This window comes from Myxocyprinus asiaticus, chromosome 15, assembly GCF_019703515.2.
Source record: "Myxocyprinus asiaticus isolate MX2 ecotype Aquarium Trade chromosome 15, UBuf_Myxa_2, whole genome shotgun sequence".
Taxonomy (NCBI): domain Eukaryota; kingdom Metazoa; phylum Chordata; class Actinopteri; order Cypriniformes; family Catostomidae; genus Myxocyprinus; species Myxocyprinus asiaticus.
In genome coordinates, this window is record NC_059358.1 from 20,528,331 (window position 1) to 20,546,479 (window position 18,149).

Sequence of the window (18,149 nt, forward strand, 5' to 3'; positions counted from 1 at the left end):
AATAAAAAACATATCCGAAACTCAAATCAGATCCGAAATTCCACCTCTGCAGATGGTTGGAACTCCACACAGCCACTGTGTGACACTCCACTTCAAATGGCTGACCTCTGGTCTGTCATCTGTCGTTTGTCGGATGCAGTGAAAAGGCAGCTTTTATCCAGTAAGATGAAAGAAAATGATCTGCAAAAATGTAACAAGTATTTTTCACGTTTAAATAAAATTTTTCTTTGGAAATGTAATTAAGTAAAGGTACAAGTATTCTGTTTAAATTGCACTCAAGTAAAGTATAAATCCACAAAAATATTACTTAAGTAGCCTATAATAATTAAGTCTTTTTACTCAATTACTTTACACTCCTGTGTAAGATTATTATTCTTTTTATTTATTTATGTATTTATTTATTATTATTATTATTGTCAGAGAAGCATTAGGAATGATTAATAACTGTATCAATCACTGGGGCGGTTCATCACAGCGCACAATTGGCGCAGAAGGACGTCCATGCAGAGGCAGTAAGGGGAGGAACCCAGAGGAACTCATGAGAGTTGATACGATGTGTTTCAACTCACAGGCATGCGGGACACCTACATTTTTTGTCGAGAATTTACTTCTGGACTGCGTAACTGGAAACTTCTCTGGAAACTTCTGTACCAACGTTTTAAAAGTCGTTCAATTTACAGAGTTTGACAACTTTTTATTTCAGTTCGCAGAGGTAAGCGGATGTTGTTAGTGTTGAGTAAAAAAATAAAAAATAAAAAAAAATTTGCTATCCGTGTTTCAACAGTGATAATAATTCGGTAGATAATTTCGAAACGTCGCGATATCTCTGTCTATTGAAAAAATAAACGTAGGACTACGACTGATGTCCACTGTTAAAAACCATTATGGTGTATATAAAACAGTCGTGGGGGGGGTGTTTGCATCTTGAAGTGGTAGAAGCTAACTAATCTAAACAATATTTGAAATTGAGAGTGACTTGTGTTTGTACTAACGTAAACACAGCATCGTGCATTATAAACATTGCTCGTAGTCCCTCTTCTGAGATTTCCTAAACAGGATCATGCTGATCGTTATATTTGGACCCCGGTCTCCATTTCATCACAGTATTTACGATGGTGTAGTATTTATTCGAGTGTTTGTGCGATAGCCTATACCTTACCAAAGAAAACGGTGAAAACTGTTTAGCATAATCAAAAGTCAGTGCACAGCTGTTGGATCTTGAACTCTTGCACTCATTTCTCAAAGGTGAACCCTTTTTATCAAACTACATTTGAAATATAAGAATCGGAATATTTTGAGCAATACTGTGTATTATATTCTAGTAAACATCGCTTAAATGGGGTACTCGCTTGAATAAAGCTTTAAAGAAATGTTAGGTGTACTCTTGTTTGGGACTTCAACTTAGATTTTCTCTGTTAATACACAGATCATCTGTGTTTCACCACATAATGCTACTTAGTCTTCCAGGTTTAGTATTTAGATTTACAAGAACAAAAGTATTGGTGGGTTTTTAAGATATGTTTGATTTGTGTTTACTATATAGTGCTTGGTGTCTTTTTAGACCAATAGTTAATTATTACTTTGATATCAAACTTTGTGAATTGAAACATTCTCACCTTGAAATTCTTTTAGTATTAACTCTAGTTTGCCATCTGTAGATAATATTTAATCTGAGGTTATGATAAAGTAAAAACCAAGTCTGGTAGAATTTAGTCATAAGCACATAAACTTGGTTTTCAATTTAGTGAAGACATTGTGACACTTACCTAAGTGGCTTTATCACCAGTTATGTTATTGGAAAAAGTACTGTAAAATGGGTTTCTCCTTTTTACAACTTAAGTTGTTGTTTTATATTTTATATAAAATATAAACTTTTTTTTTTTTTTTTTTTTTTTTTTTTTATACAAAGTTGAGATTAGATGTGGCGAAATGCCAGCAACTGGAGCATGAAAATGCATTGTTAGATTTCAGCTATGTTTCTGTACATTCTTAGCAGGGGACATTGTTTTCTTAGGCTCCACTTGTAAGATGTCTATCAACAGTTAACAAAAGTGAACAAATGTGAGTCACACAAAAATCTAAATTCGCTCTTTTACTCACCCTGTTTACTCACTCTTTCACGCCTTATGGTCTTATACAACATGTAGCCTCTGGTTTTAAATATTTGTTAAGAATTATTCCTAAATAAATGTGGATCCCTTGTGTCCTAGAAAAGCTTAAAAACCTGGGATTTTATAATATGGTTTTCCAGTCATGGAAAATGCTCAGACTGCCTGAATGTCTTGGAAAACAATTGCAATAGTTGTCCTTAAAAATGTTTTAGTTTAGCGTTATAATGAAACTGTATAGACGGGGCATGTGCCTGCTGACACGGAAAAGACGGGCAAATAACCTATCAAAATCTCTTTTTGGTTGAGACAGGATACATCCCATCCAGTCACATTTTCAGTTTTTGCTGGTTGTCCCTCTTGACTGTAATTGGTAAATGTTAAGTCTTAGTCACACAAACTTTCCTGGAAATGTTGTGGAAAATAATGTCATAAAGACTGGCAACCCTAAAATACCTTTTTAATGTTCCATTAAAATAGACTGTTTTATCTTTTGTGAACCATCTATATGGACAGTAAAATTCTCTCATTTGACATTTAGCCAAATTATCACCTGTAAAGAAAAAATGCAAATCTTACATTCAGGAAAAACATCCCTCAAAAAGGAACTAAACCCATTATGAAGGGTCTGTTGTAGAGGGAACAACAAATTAATCATTTCCTTTTTCATTCCCTGGCAGAAATGTTGCTTTGTGTGTTTAGGTCATGTGACAAAAAATATGTATTGTATTATTATTATCCATCTGCTTGTAATGAGCATTGCACTCTCATTTATAAATGGGACCAAGGTAGAAAGTCTATAGCTTGACTGACTTGATCACTTTCTCCTACAGATGAAGTTGGATGGTTGATTGGGTATCCCTGCTGTATTCCTGCTGCTCTTGAAGATACTGTACACATATGGCTTTAAAAAAGTAAAAGGTAAAATGTGTTTTTAATTCTTTGTGAATATTCTGTTTATTTAATTGGTTATTTTGTTAAACATGGACATCTTTCCACATTGTTCACATAGGAACATGAACATGATGAAGATGCTTACTTTTTGAGAACTCAACATTAGAAGTTACTTTTGAACGAAGAGTAATGCCATTGTGAAATCTGCTGACATGCTGCAGATTTTATTTTTTCAGGAACTGAAAACAGATATTCTGATTGAGGTAAGATGAAACAAAAGCAATTGTTTTCTGCCACACTGCCAATCACATCTTCATTCTCATTTCTTCATTATTTGTCAACCATGTGTACAGTATATATTACCCTAATGACATAAAGTTCTAATTATTTCTTTGCCTTTTGAGTAAAAAGCACAATTAAACTCATAGCTTGGTTACTGCACATATGTAATCTAATTACTGTAAGCAGCTTACTGCTTTCACACAATTTTAAGATGAAACTGAGAGATTAGGAATGTTATGACTAAAATTTTTTCCTCTGTTTTCTTGCAGATCTAAACAAAGTTTATGAGAATGTTTGTTTTGCTTGCTGTCCTTCTCAGCCTCCAAGCTTTTCTGCACATTAAGCCAGCTAAATCTAAGCAGTCTTGTACAATATCAGCTGATGGGCGTGCCGCAGACTGTAAAGGCCTGTGGCTAGGCCATGTGCCTGTAACAAAACTTCCTGCCACTCTGGAAGAGCTTGACCTCTCTTTCAATACCATACAGGTCATCCACCGACATGATTTCTTCAATCTTAGTCACCTGCGAGTCCTCAAGCTTAATTTCAACAACATTTCATTGATAGTGGATGAGGCCTTTCAGAGAAATCTTCTGCTAGAGGAACTAAATTTATTTAATAACTCTCTGACAGACATTCCTTTCAAAGCACTTGAGCCGCTCACAAAGCTGCAGGTTTTAGAATTGTCCAATAATTTGTACACACAGGTAACTCTGGGTGCTATTTTTTTTAATTTAACTCAATTGAAAGTGTTGTCCATTGGTGGATCCCTGGTCAGTGATTTGAGAAGTAGTGACCTATTTGTTTTGAAAAACCTCTCATTGGACAAGTTTGCCATTAAAGCTGGCACTGGGCTGAAAAGGTATGAACCTGGGTATTTTAATACCATCAAAACCAAAAGCTTGTGGCTGGATATAGCTGTAGACAAAACACCAGATGTGCTTCCTATGATATTAAAAGACCTAGCAAACAAAACAATTGATGTTCTACGTTTCCGAAACATTTTTGAATTTCAGTACTATTCTGGTAAACGGGATATTTTTTATGGCCTGCAGTTTGTAAAGGCTCAACTGCTGACCTTCTATCGAGGTAAATTCAATGAGGAGCTTCTGAGGATGGCTCTGGTAAATGTAGCAATCAGTCCAATAAAAGCTTTGGAGCTCTTATTTATCGACTATGCACGCTCACAGGATATAACACAGGGACCAAGTGTGACAAACCTGACCTTGGAAAGGCTTGTTCTCTCGTAAGTTTTTCTAACGCTACTATAATTATGAGTCAATGTCAATAAAATTGTTCAAATGAAGTTACAAATTTTTATTCAAATTGTGCAAACATTTCTGTCATGTAGGCTACTCACCCTCTCATTGTTCTAACCCAGTATGACTTGCGTGGAACAGAAAAACAAGATAGTAGGCAAAATGTTAGCCTCAGTCACCATTCGCTGTCATTGTATGAAAAAAAAAAAAAAGATGCAAACAAAATTGAATGGTGACTGATGCTAACATTTTGTCCAAATCTCTTTTTGTGTTTCACAGAAGAAAGAAAGTCATACAGTTTTGGAACAACATGAGAGCAAATAATGGCAGAATTTTAATTTTTCTGAGAACTATCCCTTTAAATACACACATAAATCAAAAGGGATAGTGCACCCCAAAATTATAATTCATCATTAACTCACACTCTTGCCGTGTCAAACTCTCATGACTTTCTTTCTTCTGCAGAACACAAACAGATATTTTGAAGGAAAGGATATAAAGGCAGAATAGAAGTAATCCAAATCACTTGAGTGGTTTAGTCCATGCCGTCTGAGGTGCTACGTTTGGTTTGGGTAAGTAATTAAGTCCTTCTTCACCATAAATCTTGACTTCCACAGTCTCCTTGGAGCTCTGTACATGAACCAGACATGGTGTTGCCAGGTTTGCGGTTATCATGCCCAGTTGGGCTTATCTGTTGCCCTATCGTGCAAGTGATAGTGATGTTTTATACTTAAAAATATACTTAAAATGTAATGTAACATCTTACTGATGTATAGTGATACCGAGATTGAGACCTGGCAACTGTGTGCTCCATCTTAAAGCCAGCACTGTATTCCAGTCGGGCTGGATGTGAAGATTTATAGTGAATAAGGACTTCAATTTTGGTCTGTTTCTCACCCAAAGAGATTGTATCGCTTCAGAAGACATAGATTAAACCACTCAAGTTGAATGTATTACTTTTATGTTACATTTATGCCCTTTTTGGAGCTTGAAAGTTTTGGACCCCATTGACTTCAATTGTATGGACAAAAACACATCAAACATCCTTCAAAATGTCTTTGTGTTCTGCAGAAGAAAGAATGTCATACAAGTTTGAAATGGCATGAGTTTGAGTAAATGATGAGAAAATAAAAATGTTTTGGGTGAATTATCCCTTTAATAGTGATCTTGGTGATGTGTCCTACAGGGACATCAGTAATCCAGATATAATACGCTTTGACTGGAGCTTCACCTGGCTTAATAACATCCGCCAGTTCATTATATGGAATGTGAACTTCAACACCGTACCATGTGACTCATGGCAAGAAATGAAAAATGTTGAGCTTCTGGACATCTCTAACAACCAGCTGTTGGACAGTTATATTTATAATCCACTATGTGACAAGAGGAACACATTGCTTTCACTTCAGACCTTTAACATCAGCCAAAATCGACTAACCAGTCTCAGTGACTTGGCATCTCTGACTAAGTACTTTGTGAAGCTGAAAACAATCGATATGAGCAACAACCAGCTGCGATATGTAGGGAGTTGTGTCTGTCACTGGAGACAAACCATTACCAAAGTAATCGCTCATCACAATACCCTGAGGAGTGACAGTTTTAAGTGTCTCCCCACCTCTGTAAGCTTCCTCGATCTATCATACAGCAACCTCGACCAACTTGACATGGACTATTTTAATAAGGCTTCCAACCTAACAGAGCTCCTTCTCAGTGGCAACAAGATCAAGTTCATCCCTTCTGGCTGGAAGAATCAGTACCTGAAAGTGCTCGCTTTGGATGGAAACTCCTTTGGGCTTATTAGCATGACATCTTTTAAAGACATGCCTAGTCTACGTGTACTGACTGCAGGCAACAACCCTTACCACTGTACTTGTGAGCTCCACAACTTCATTCAGGAAACCAAGGGCAAGGTGAACATCTCTGACTGGCCATACAACTACAAGTGTTACCACCCAGAGAGCCTTCTAAACACAATGGTGTCACAATACTTTCCCGGCCATTTAGCTTGTGATATTACACTTATTATTATCATCTCTGTGTCAACAACGATGGTTATTGTACTTGCTATCACCCTTATGTGCTACATATTCCATGTACCCTGGTACCTTAAAGCGACATACCAGATCATCAGAGCTAAGTACAGGGCCCATAAGGAAGGTTCAGATCAAGCTATGGACTACACCTTTCATGCGTTCATCTCTTACAGCCATTCGGATGCTGACTGGGTCAGAGACCAGCTGCTGCCTTGTCTAGAGAACATTAAGCCTCCTTACCGGCTTTGCATCCATGAAAGAGACTTTATTCCTGGGAGGTGGATCATTGACAACATCATTGAGAACATTGAAAATAGTCGCAAGGTGTGTTTTGAAAAGAGATCTTTTGAAAAGTTGATTGAATTAAGTATTGGTTTTGTATTTTATTTTGGGCTGGTTCTTTGAGACACATACATTTATGTTCTTGGTATGAAAAAAAATATACTTTTACCAGCCTATAAAGATGGTTTGCTGGGCTTAAGTGGTCAGCTGGTCAGGCAGGAAGGCCAGCTAAGGAGTTTAGGCTCGTTTAAAGGGATAGTTCACCCAAAAATGAAAATTCTTTCATGATTTACTCACCCTTATGATATCCCAGGTGTGTATCACTTTCTTTCTTCACCAGAACACATTTGAAGAAAATAGAAAAATATCTTAGCTCAGTGTGTCCTTAAAATGCAAGTGGATGGTGATTTCTCTTTTGAAGCTCCAAAAATCACAGACAGTCAGCATAAACGTCATCGATACGACTCCAGCAGTTAAATTAATGTCTTCTAAAGCAATACAATCACTTTTGGTGTGAAAAAATATCAATATTTAAGTACTTTATAATCCAAAGCTTCATGAGAGGGTGGAGTTCATGCAGTCTCTCGTGTGACGTATTCGAGTTGCCATGATACAGACATAATCTCACAGTCACCTCTTGGTTGAGACATCCAGGATAAGCACACAAAACCACCATTGTGAGTAAAGAAACAGATAAAAACCATCTAAACCTAAACAAACCAAGCTACTGTACAGCGTTCCTCCTTCTCACTTGTAAACAGCGCTGCTCTTCCAGGTGTGACTCACGTGACTCAGTTCTCACATGTATCAAATGCCAATACGATTACGTCACATGCGCATACCGCTGCTGAACGGAAACATGATTTAGAATTAAAGTACTTAAATATTTATCTTTTTCACACCAAAAGTGATCGTGTCACTTTAGGAGACATCAGCTGGTGTCGTATGGATGACGTTTATGCTGACTGTATGTGATTTTTGGAGCTTCAAAAGAGAAATCACCATCCACTTGCATTTTAAGGACCTACTGAGCTAAGATATTTTTCTTCAAATGTGTTCTGATGAAGAAAGTAAGTCATACACATCTGGGATATCATGAGGGTGAGTAAATGAGAGAATTTTCATTTTTGGGTGAACTATCCCTTTAAGATTATTTTTGCCGCAGGCTTCTCAGCAACGCATCATACAATGTCCCCATCCCGAAACCATCTTGGCCAGGTTAGGAGACCATCGTTATTTGCTAAGTCCAGCAAACCAGCTTAGGCTGGCTTAAGATGTTTTTTCCAGCAGGATTCTTTGCAGGGCATTATACAATGTCCCATCCCTGGAATTAATGTAAAGTGAGTCACTTTAGATAAATAGCATCTCTTTTAAAGAAGAGTACCTTTCACAATACTACCAAATTGTATTTTTTTTCTCCATTAAAATTGTTATTATTTTTTTTAAAAGAACTCTCATCAAATTGTAGCATAAAACCCAAAGTGCAAACATTGATATATAAACAGACATGCTTTCTACAGTTTTTTGTTGCATTCTAACCCGTTTTCTCATCATTAAGGTCATCTTTGTGTTGTCACGGAATTTCGTGAATAGTGAGTGGTGCAACTATGAGCTCTACTTCGCCCAACAACGGACCATTGGAAAGACATTCAGTGATGTCATCCTGGTCGTGAAGGAACCCATTGATCCTAATTCTTTGCCCAGTAAGTTCTGCAAGCTCAAAAAAATGCTCAGTAGCAAAACCTACCTGGAGTGGCCTCAGCAACCCACAGAACAGAGTTTCTTCTGGGTCCGACTTAGGAGTGTTCTGGGCAAACCAAATGTAATAAGAAAGCGCACTGCCAGTCGGCATAGTCGTCTGTCTTCAGTGAAGTCAGTATCCTTGATTGAGCTGCCACTTGAGAACCAGAGGTCTACAGATACTAAAGGAACAGATGAAGATGGCCACTACATTAGCAATCAGCCCTCCAATAGGGGAAGTCCACAATCTTTCAGAGAACATGCGGAGGGACCAATATAACCAGCGGCAGAGATGGCCTGATCTTGCTACATTTAGATTTTACACATTACTGCAGACTGTTTTGCAATTATTTTTGTTTTATTTTATGTTTGTTAATTCATCCAAAGATGAAAATTCTGTCTTACTGTACACTCACCCTAATGTTGTTCCAAACCCATATCACATTTTTTCTTCCGTGGAACACAAGAGGACAAATTTTAAAGAATGTGGACACTTTATCTTTTTTTCAGCTGTCAGTCCCTAATATTCTGCTTGATATCTCCTGTTATGTTCCATGGAATAAAGAATGTCATACAGGTTTGAAACAAGTAAATGATTTGAGAGTTGTTGGTGTTTTTGGGTGAGCTATCCCTTTAAGGTTTGTCTGAATGGGTTTGTGTGAATCATTGATGGAAAAATGGCCTAGAAAATATTGCCGCAATTCATTCTGACTAGGTTCAGTCAATGAGCAAAGCAAACAACTAGGCAGATCTTGTGATCTACTGACCCAGTGGCCCATAACATACACAACACACGTTCATGTTCAGTTTGACAATCAATACAGTTCTATTTACCTTGGTATGCAAGCATATATACTTATCTTAATTAGGCCAGTATATAGCAATCCCGTTATCCCATGTATGTTTACCGAAACAAGTCATATTATTCCAATGAAATCATGGTGTTCACAACAACACTCTTTGCTCAGAAACTATCCACTTATATCTATATAGATTATCTCATCAAATCATGCTGTCCTAAAATACAAATGAAGAATTTAATGCAGTAAACAGAATCTACTCATCCCTTCTTTGTGAGCCCCTTGAATCTCACTTGAAAAAATGAACCGTATGTTGTACCATAACGTGCCTGTGAGTTTACAGGTGATACTTTGTTTGGATTGTTTTACACAAAATTACTAAAAATAAACATAATGGGGATGTAATGATATAGAAAGACAGAGAAACAGATGTGCCTAAATAAAATAATTTGACTTTTTAATGTTATGGTTACAAAAAAGAATTGCATTGTTAATATAAAATATATTTATGAAAATATATTAATCTACTGTGCACATATCCATTAAACAATCTAATAATACTTGAAAATGCATAATTTTAATTACATTAACAGCACACAAAAAAAATTCAAAGTGAATATATATAATCCATTATTTTTATTACAGAAATCAAATCTGGGTTAAACATAACCTGTGCCCCTCACTCCATATAAATTCACATTCAACTCCAATGAGTATGATGTTTTTTCTATTAACTTTGAAATTATAAATCATGAAATTTACAGTGTTAACCAGATGGATGATTGCCAAACAAGTATCGGTGACATATCCATGTTATCTCAAACAGATGTTTGTAACTGCAGATTTTCTGCATCACAAACCAATTCCAGTTGATTTTACGGAGTGGAAACCTACTGTACAGACCAAATGAATGTGGCCTACTGAGTCATCATGTTTTGAGTGTGGGGTGGGGGATTATTACTTAATTTACAACTGCTTATTTTCTCTTGACAGACCTAAACATTCAAAAACGTAAGGAACTGAACACACCATTTTACTGTTGATACTTTGTTTCATATTTATTGTAGACTCTGAAATCAATTAAATAAAAGGGAATAACAGTATTACAATACATACAATTTTGAAATTCTGCATCCAAAAGAATGCTTTATCTGAGTGTAAGTGAATACTGCTCATTATCATTAATAGATTCATTCTGGCAGCATTTATTACTGAAAGTGAAACCACAAACATGCCTCACTCCTCACTTCATAACACTGCACAACATTAGATTTATTTCATTTTCCCACAGAAATGCAATAGCCTGACACATCACATATCAAATGGCCTGGAAAAAAACGTTTTCATAAAATGAAAGGTGAGTGATTTTTGTACCCAAGTGAGATGTGAGATGGAATCATGCCAGGAATTAAACTATTTACTGTAGTTAATTCACCTTTAGTTGGCTTTAATCTTGGTGAAACAAGAAAGCAAAGTTTCATCACAGGGGTAAAAATTAACAATAAAATCCCTAAAATAATCACATTTATTCAGAGATAAAATTTGTCATTTTCAGTTTTGTTCAAGGTGATTAAATCAAAATAAGTTAAAGGATAGTATTTGGTGCCTTGTTGCAGGGGCTAAAGGCCCACATAAAGCAAACTGCTTAAATGGGAAAATAGATTTGTTATGAAAAAAGTTCAAAGTGTGCTCCCCTTGACTGATCATAAGTTAGGTAAAAGCTCCCCTTACGCATTTTTATTTTATTTAATTAAAACAAACTTCCCTTATTATTTCTAACATAAATTATGTTGCTCCATCAATATTCAATAAAAAGAAGTATAGCCCACTTTGTCAATGTCTATACATTTTGCCACAAGAAAAAAAAAGCTAATTTTCTTTAAGAGGACCATTTAGCCTAGTTGTACCCTACTTGCTATACACTGTTTTGATCGTTGAAATAAATAGTGACGCTAAATAAAAATCTGAATACATACATAAATTATTCAGTAGACAAAAAACCCAGAAAAGTTGTGAAAATAAGATGTGATCTAGGACCTTATACAGCACACAGAAGGTTATGCCATTGAGAGACTGAAGTCCTCCTTTTATTCACGTCAAAAATTCAATATGGCGCTATGTGAATAAGGTTGTCTTTTGATAAAGAAATTTTTTTTTTTTTTTTTTTTTTGGTGTAGAATGTATGTTATTCTATGTCAATAGGTTTTTTAGGCTATTCTGGTTTATCTGAAGAAATTACAGACACTATATGATGATTAGATGTTTGAGGACATTATTTAACGTGGAGATTTTCGATCGGATGAATTTACATGGAGAGGCGTGCTGCGGCTGTGGGAGGCGGCTCCACCTAATTTCTCCGTACAAGTGAACTGACGCTATTTAATGAGATGCTTTTGGAATCTTCCGGCGTTAGGCAGGCTACTGATTCATCTTACTCGGTAAGCTGATAAACGTTACTGGTTTTTTTAAAATTATTATTATTATAGCATTCTGGATTTAGGAGTAACAAATTACATATAAATATGTTTCGTTGCATAAATAAACCAAATACATAACTTTTAAGAAAAGCCTCATGGACTTATAAACTGATGTCAGACGGAAATGTCCCTTTTAGCACAAAAGAATTGGGAATATCAGCTTGCAGTAGGCTGATTTATTGCTAACTGGTGACTCCTCAGGTTACATGCATAATGTTTTTTTTTTTTTTTCTTCTTCTTTTTAACAGGACATACTGAGGCATTAAGACCAATATGGCAAATGTTGTGTCAAATGTAAAGCACTTTTCCATAATGGTCTCGATCATTTTTTAAAAGTCCAGTATAGTTTTATGACAGTAAAGTTGGTATCTATTAATATTGACAGTTTTTATGAGATTTAAGCTTTAATATTTTATTATTCGAGTATATTAAATAAAGTATGCATTCTCTCTATCTATCTATCTATATATATATATATATATATATATATTAGGCCTAATATAAGCCTCCAATGCTAAATGGTCAGTCCCAGTGCCATTAGTTTATACAAAAGGCTGATTGAATAATTGATGTATACCTGTCTTCCCTCTCGCTGCTGATCGTCATCAATCTGCAAGTGCCACAGGCCTTTTGGCTCAAAGACATTAGATCCCTCAGTGGCTGTGTAACCCCATTCTCCAGGTCATTTAAATGCTGGGGATTGTGCTGCTTCACAGAGAAAGTGCATTGAAATGAATATGGGCATCTAGGTCTACCGCCAGCATCCTCAGGTGTTAAGAAGTGGGCTACTGGTTTGAATTCTCCATGGCATTTTGGAAAATGTCAAGGAAATGACCTTGAATGCTGTTTTTAACTTCTGCTTTCTCTGCAGGAAACACAACATGGTTTCACAGCTTGAAAATGCAATGGAAGGCCTCATTAAAGTCTTCCATACATACTCTTCCAAAGAAGGAGACAAGTACAAACTAAGCAAAGCTGAGCTTAAGAGCTTACTTCAGGGAGAACTTGGTGACTTTTTAGCAGTGAGTTACTCCAAACATAGTTCACCCTTTTCGATGATGTATATAATTGGAGAAACATTGTAAATAACGGTGTTCTGTGTCTTGTTGTAGGCGAGTAAGGACCCCATGGTTGTGGAGAAGATAATGTCTGATCTGGATGAGAACCGGGATGGAGAAGTGGACTTCCAGGAGTTTGTTGTGCTGGTGGCTGCTCTCACAGTGGCATGTAATGAGTTCTTTGTGGAGAGCATGAAGAATTAAATGAAGTGTCATCTTCCAAGTCTCTCAGTTGCACTGTCATTTGAAAAGAGACCATTTTGTAAATGATATTTATCAGAAATAAAGTTTCTGGATGTGACATGGATATATTGTATTTGGAATGTACAGAAAAGCAAACTGGCATGCACAAGATTCAACGTGATTTCCATTCGATGTCGGTCTTGCAAAGGTAGACCTGATATTGTCTTAAAAGTGCCATCTAGAGGGGAAAATAAACGTAAACCCTGTCACTGAAAATGGTGTTTTTTTTTTCTTTTATGCAGACATTATGATTGCAGCCACAGATTCCATGTCTCAGTTATGCCTTCAGTAATAGAGGTGAAGATGCAATAGCTAATGGCAACCATGGTCTTGGCCTGCACTGGGTCAGTGTAATCTGAACCTTTATACCTATTTATGAGGAGCCTTTAGTCCAAGTGTGTACAAAAATCTAATTATAAGTTAAAACAACCTCTGTAACAAATCCAGTTCATTACTGTTTCACAACTGTTTAACAGTTCATTAAATCAGATAAATGACTGGCTCTGCTCTACTTACCTCTCTCCTGCAGGAAAATAATTCTGTCCAGTAATACTAGAGTCTCCACCACAGGTGCAAACAGCATATTCAGGCTGAAGTACACTACCACTCTGCCCTGCTGTGCCAGCATTGCATCCACGCTGACAGGATCAAATGGGAGATCAACGGGCAAGCCAACCCATGGAAAAGCCATATGGGCACACCTGTGAAAACACAGAGGAGATTAATATAATGGGGCACTAAAGCCTGTACCTTAAGATGAGGGATGATATAAGAAATTAAGATGGTGATTAGGAAAGACTAGTCCATAACCTTAAACTAAAACAGTTTAATATGTATTTAAATGTATTGAAATATATTTTCAGGCTAATATCTAGTCCTGGACTATAAAGTTTTTACGACTGACAATTTAGGCAAGGACATAGATTTATTAGTCTTCAATAAATAATCTCTATATGCAACATCTCCTTTAGCTGCTATTTAGAACTTTATTTTTAGGTAAAGCAGCTCATAATAGAACAAATGTAGAGACAATCCTTCTAAACAACCCAGGGTTAAAGTAATAGTTAACCAAAAAATTATTTACTCACCCTTTTGTCATCTCAAACTCATATGACTTTCTTTCGCAGAACACGAATTAAAATATTTGAATAGAGATATGATTTCTGCTTGTCCAATGGTGACCACATTTCTTAAGATCCAAAAACCACATAAAGACAGCATTAGTAATCCATTTAAACTTTAAGTGGTTCCCTTGCAAGTCAGTCACTTCGATGGTGCGTCAGTAGCTGGTGCTTAGGGGGAGCTCCTCCCAGGAGCCACAGTACCCGAAACCCTTCTTCCTTGTGGTTCGCCGACGAACGAGCTGCTCTTCGCCATTGATTTGCCCATCTACAGCAAGTGGATTATCAATATCTACTGCTACGAATGTACCAGAAGATGGAATAGCTTTGACGGCGCTGTTAATACTAATTTCACAGAGCTGATTATTTTCCATTTTCCCTGTTTCAATTTTATCTTTTCACACAAATGGTATTGCATTGTTGTATTGTGTGTGTGTAATAAACTTTGTTACTGTGTACACAAGCACTAAAAGAGCCATTTGCTTAACGACGTTTGTCATCATCTCTCTTCTGACGGTCGTAATCCATCGCTATTTTTTTTCTTCATTTGGAAAGTTGTGTAAATGTAATAATGGAGGTTTTCTTTTGATGTTGGAGCAAATGGGTAAGCAAAAATTATATTTAGCATGGGTCTCCCTTTCACTGCTATCAAAGTTTACCCTTCATTCATTTACTCCTGCTTTCCAAAACCCAGAAGTGTGTAAATGGTCCAATGGAGTGGATTACTTGCATTGTATGGATAAACAGACATGATATTGTCATTAAAATATGTGTTTTGTGTATGGATTACATTTGTGTTCAGCAGAATAAAGAAAGTCATATGAGTTTGAGATGATATTCTTTTAAGTGACTAAATAGGAGAAGTGGTGACAGACCAAGCATGCTATAGTAGTAACGCTCAAGTTCCTGGTACTGAAGCTCAGTAGTGAGTCACAGACTTTTCAATCCATGAAAGCTCATGATATTCCTAAATCTCACAATAAAGACATGATACTAACTCAGTGAATGACAGTTTGTGGGCTTTTTTGACAGTCTGAACTCCTGGTCTGCGCAGATCAGGCCTCTCCACTCTGATGATGCTTTCTAAGATAGCTCTGTAGCAGTGTGTCCGCAGTAGCCCACTCTCCTCTCTAAGCCTGTGAAGATAGTCCTCTATTGCATGGCAAGCCCCCTCTCTTGCCTTGTAGTACAACTGGTGCCCTGGCAATCCATGTACCCAGTCAATCGTTGGATAGCCATATTCTGAATGGGACGCTATTGTAGTGTCTGAGAAAGGGGGTTTGGGTTCTCTTGGGTTGAGATTTTCATGTAGCCACAAGCAACAGAAGTGATGACCTGAACATGAGGACAGTCGGCAAAATGGCAAAGAAGTGTTGAACTATGGTCTCCACAGGCGTGAAGCCCTGCAAGGACAAAATCAGAATTACTGAGTCCTTTGGTAGCATAACCAACATCAGCGATTGTGGATGAAGTCACTCCAGACTCAATAAAGCGTTTGCTGCTAATAGGTAATTTATGTGCATTGGTGCTACTGGTTTCAGGATCAAGTTGCCCTGATGGAAGTACCACAGTGTTTATTTGGGCTATAAAGTCAGTCCTCTGAGTCTGAAGTGTAGTTTGTAACTCCTCGCCATTGGTTTGGTAGCATTTCTGCTCCAGCTCCAGCTCTGATGGCACTGATACCTGCTGTTTCTTTTCATACGGCCCAGTGGTGGGGCCATTACTGTCACATTCACATGCTGCCATGCCAAGCTGCTTGATGAAGACATCCCATGAAGCCTTTGGACTGACCCAGCCCACCACATGGCAAGGAGAGAGACAAGGTGCAGAATAAACACCCTGAGGTTTTCCTGACTACAACAGAAATGCACATGAGATTTATCATTGCACATTCAAAAACTATTGTGGGTCACATTAGTCAAGCTAATGTCCCATGAATCTGATGACCTCAAAGTTTACACTGGGCTATGACAACTGAGAAATATTGTTCCATTTGCTGGAGGTGTTGCAGATTTTACAGGAAATACTGCAATATATGCAATTACAAAAGATGACAACATGCAAATATATCAAATATTTAAGATTTGGGTCATACTCTTTGACTCTCTTTGGCCAGTGTCAACAGGAGCTGCCTATCAAATTTGGTGGCCATGGAAACCAGGTCACGGTCAGCCTCTATTCCAGTGACATTCAGGGCAAGTCCAAAAGATAGAAACCGTGTAAAATGGCCCTGCACAGATAAAATCAAAAAAGTTGGTTAGAGCTAAACAGCCAAACTGGCTTAATTATAATACAGGATAAACCTTATTAGCACAACATAACTGTACCTGTCCAGACCCAACATCCACAACATAGTTACAGTTAGCCTGGTCACACAGCTCCTTAACCAGCTAGGAGAGTGAATTTAAAAGGGCTGGGTGTGGGTTTAATGTTTTGTGTGGTGAATACATATTTTTTAATCATCTTAAGCATAATAATGGGTTACAAAACTGCAGACTTAAGGGTTGGAAGGTTCCACACTAACTAAATGTATCATAAAGTACACATATATATCAGATGTTTAAATTGTGTTAATTTGATGTTATTGTAAATTGGTACTGTCTCATCACTGTCACGACTGCTATGTTGATCGGAACTGCACCCAAGAATTTCACACACCATTGCACTTGTGTATATGGCTGTGTGACAATAAAGTGATTAGATTTGATTTGATTTGACATACCGTGCCTAGTCTGCAGATTTCAGACTTCTTGGGTTTGACGTGTTTACAGAAAATGTGTCCTAACAAAGAGCTCGGACTTTGGTTAGACTGAAACTCCACTGGCATTGCTGCACCTGCATCCTGAGATTGTCCACCTGGCACTTTACGTGGAAACGACAGTGCATGAGCTGCTGTGTGCAGTGCGAGTAAGGAGAGAGGCCACACAGATGGGTATCTAAAAGACAAAAAAGGAACAGAAGCCTGTTAAAAATAATTTTCATGCTAACTCTTGCTTTTTTTCTCCCCCAGCTGTACAGTTTTGTGAGTGCAATGCTCTGGATACACTATAAAGCTGTATGCATGTCTTTCTTCAGTGGAACACAAAAAAAGATATTTGGAAAAAATGTCTGGATTTTGTCCATACAATGAAAGTCAGTGAGGTCCAATGTTGTTTTGGATCACATTGAATTTCATTATATGGACTAAAAGATTTGAAACATTCTGTTCCTTTAAGTTTGAGACAAATTACTTATTTTAACCTTTTCTTGCCTCCTGTCTTGTATCTCTTTATCCAGCAGCAGGTCAGCGATCTGTGGGGGTGTAAGCTCACCGAGGGCTTTCTGCCAGCTCACAGGCAGAGTATCCCACAAACTCTCACTGAAGAACTTCTGCGTGGAAGGAGAAACCGTGATACACTTACAAATCTGCATTAATATTTCAGGATGTTCTCGCAACAAACATGATGCTCATATGACAAAAACGTAGGGAGTTTAACAATTTTGAGCTTTAATTACGATTATGCAGGAGTCCGGAATGTGTCTGTAGGTTGACAGGAGCCAGTTCTTTATGCTCCTGTTCCGAAAAAGTTGCCACAAACATTTCTGCTACACTAAAAAAAAAAAAAAAATTTATATTACAAACTCGAAGCGCTATATCCCTCCCACACCCCGAGGACGTTTATATTGACTGATTCCAGTTCACTTCGTGAACTTGAACCTTTCCATTTTTTTTTTTTCGTCATCAAACACGGCTACTTTTGAATGGCTGTCTATGGAGAAACGTACTTTTATCCATCGGGTGGTGTAGTTCCTGCAACTACACTCTAACCAGCCAATTCCTTACCCCTGGTACACAAGCGCACCGCCTGCGTTGCC

General features: G+C 37.3%; 1 protein-coding gene and 1 pseudogene across 1 annotated transcript; one reads left to right on the plus strand and one right to left on the minus strand.

The window, feature by feature from the left end:
* The first annotated feature begins 528 nt into the window (after positions 1-528).
* tlr18 (toll-like receptor 18) lies at positions 529-13,275 on the plus strand. The gene is made up of 8 exons (XM_051719726.1): positions 529-712; positions 2,942-3,029; positions 3,121-3,265; positions 3,554-4,527; positions 5,727-6,897; positions 8,414-8,866; positions 12,670-12,894; positions 12,985-13,275. Exons 4-8 carry the CDS (start codon positions 3,569-3,571, stop codon positions 13,132-13,134), a joined length of 2,958 nt encoding a protein of 985 aa, XP_051575686.1. The 5' UTR covers positions 529-712; positions 2,942-3,029; positions 3,121-3,265; positions 3,554-3,568; the 3' UTR covers positions 13,135-13,275.
* Positions 10,427-18,111, minus strand: LOC127452576 (methyltransferase-like protein 25B; annotated as a pseudogene).
* Between the last annotated feature and the right edge of the window lie 38 nt (positions 18,112-18,149).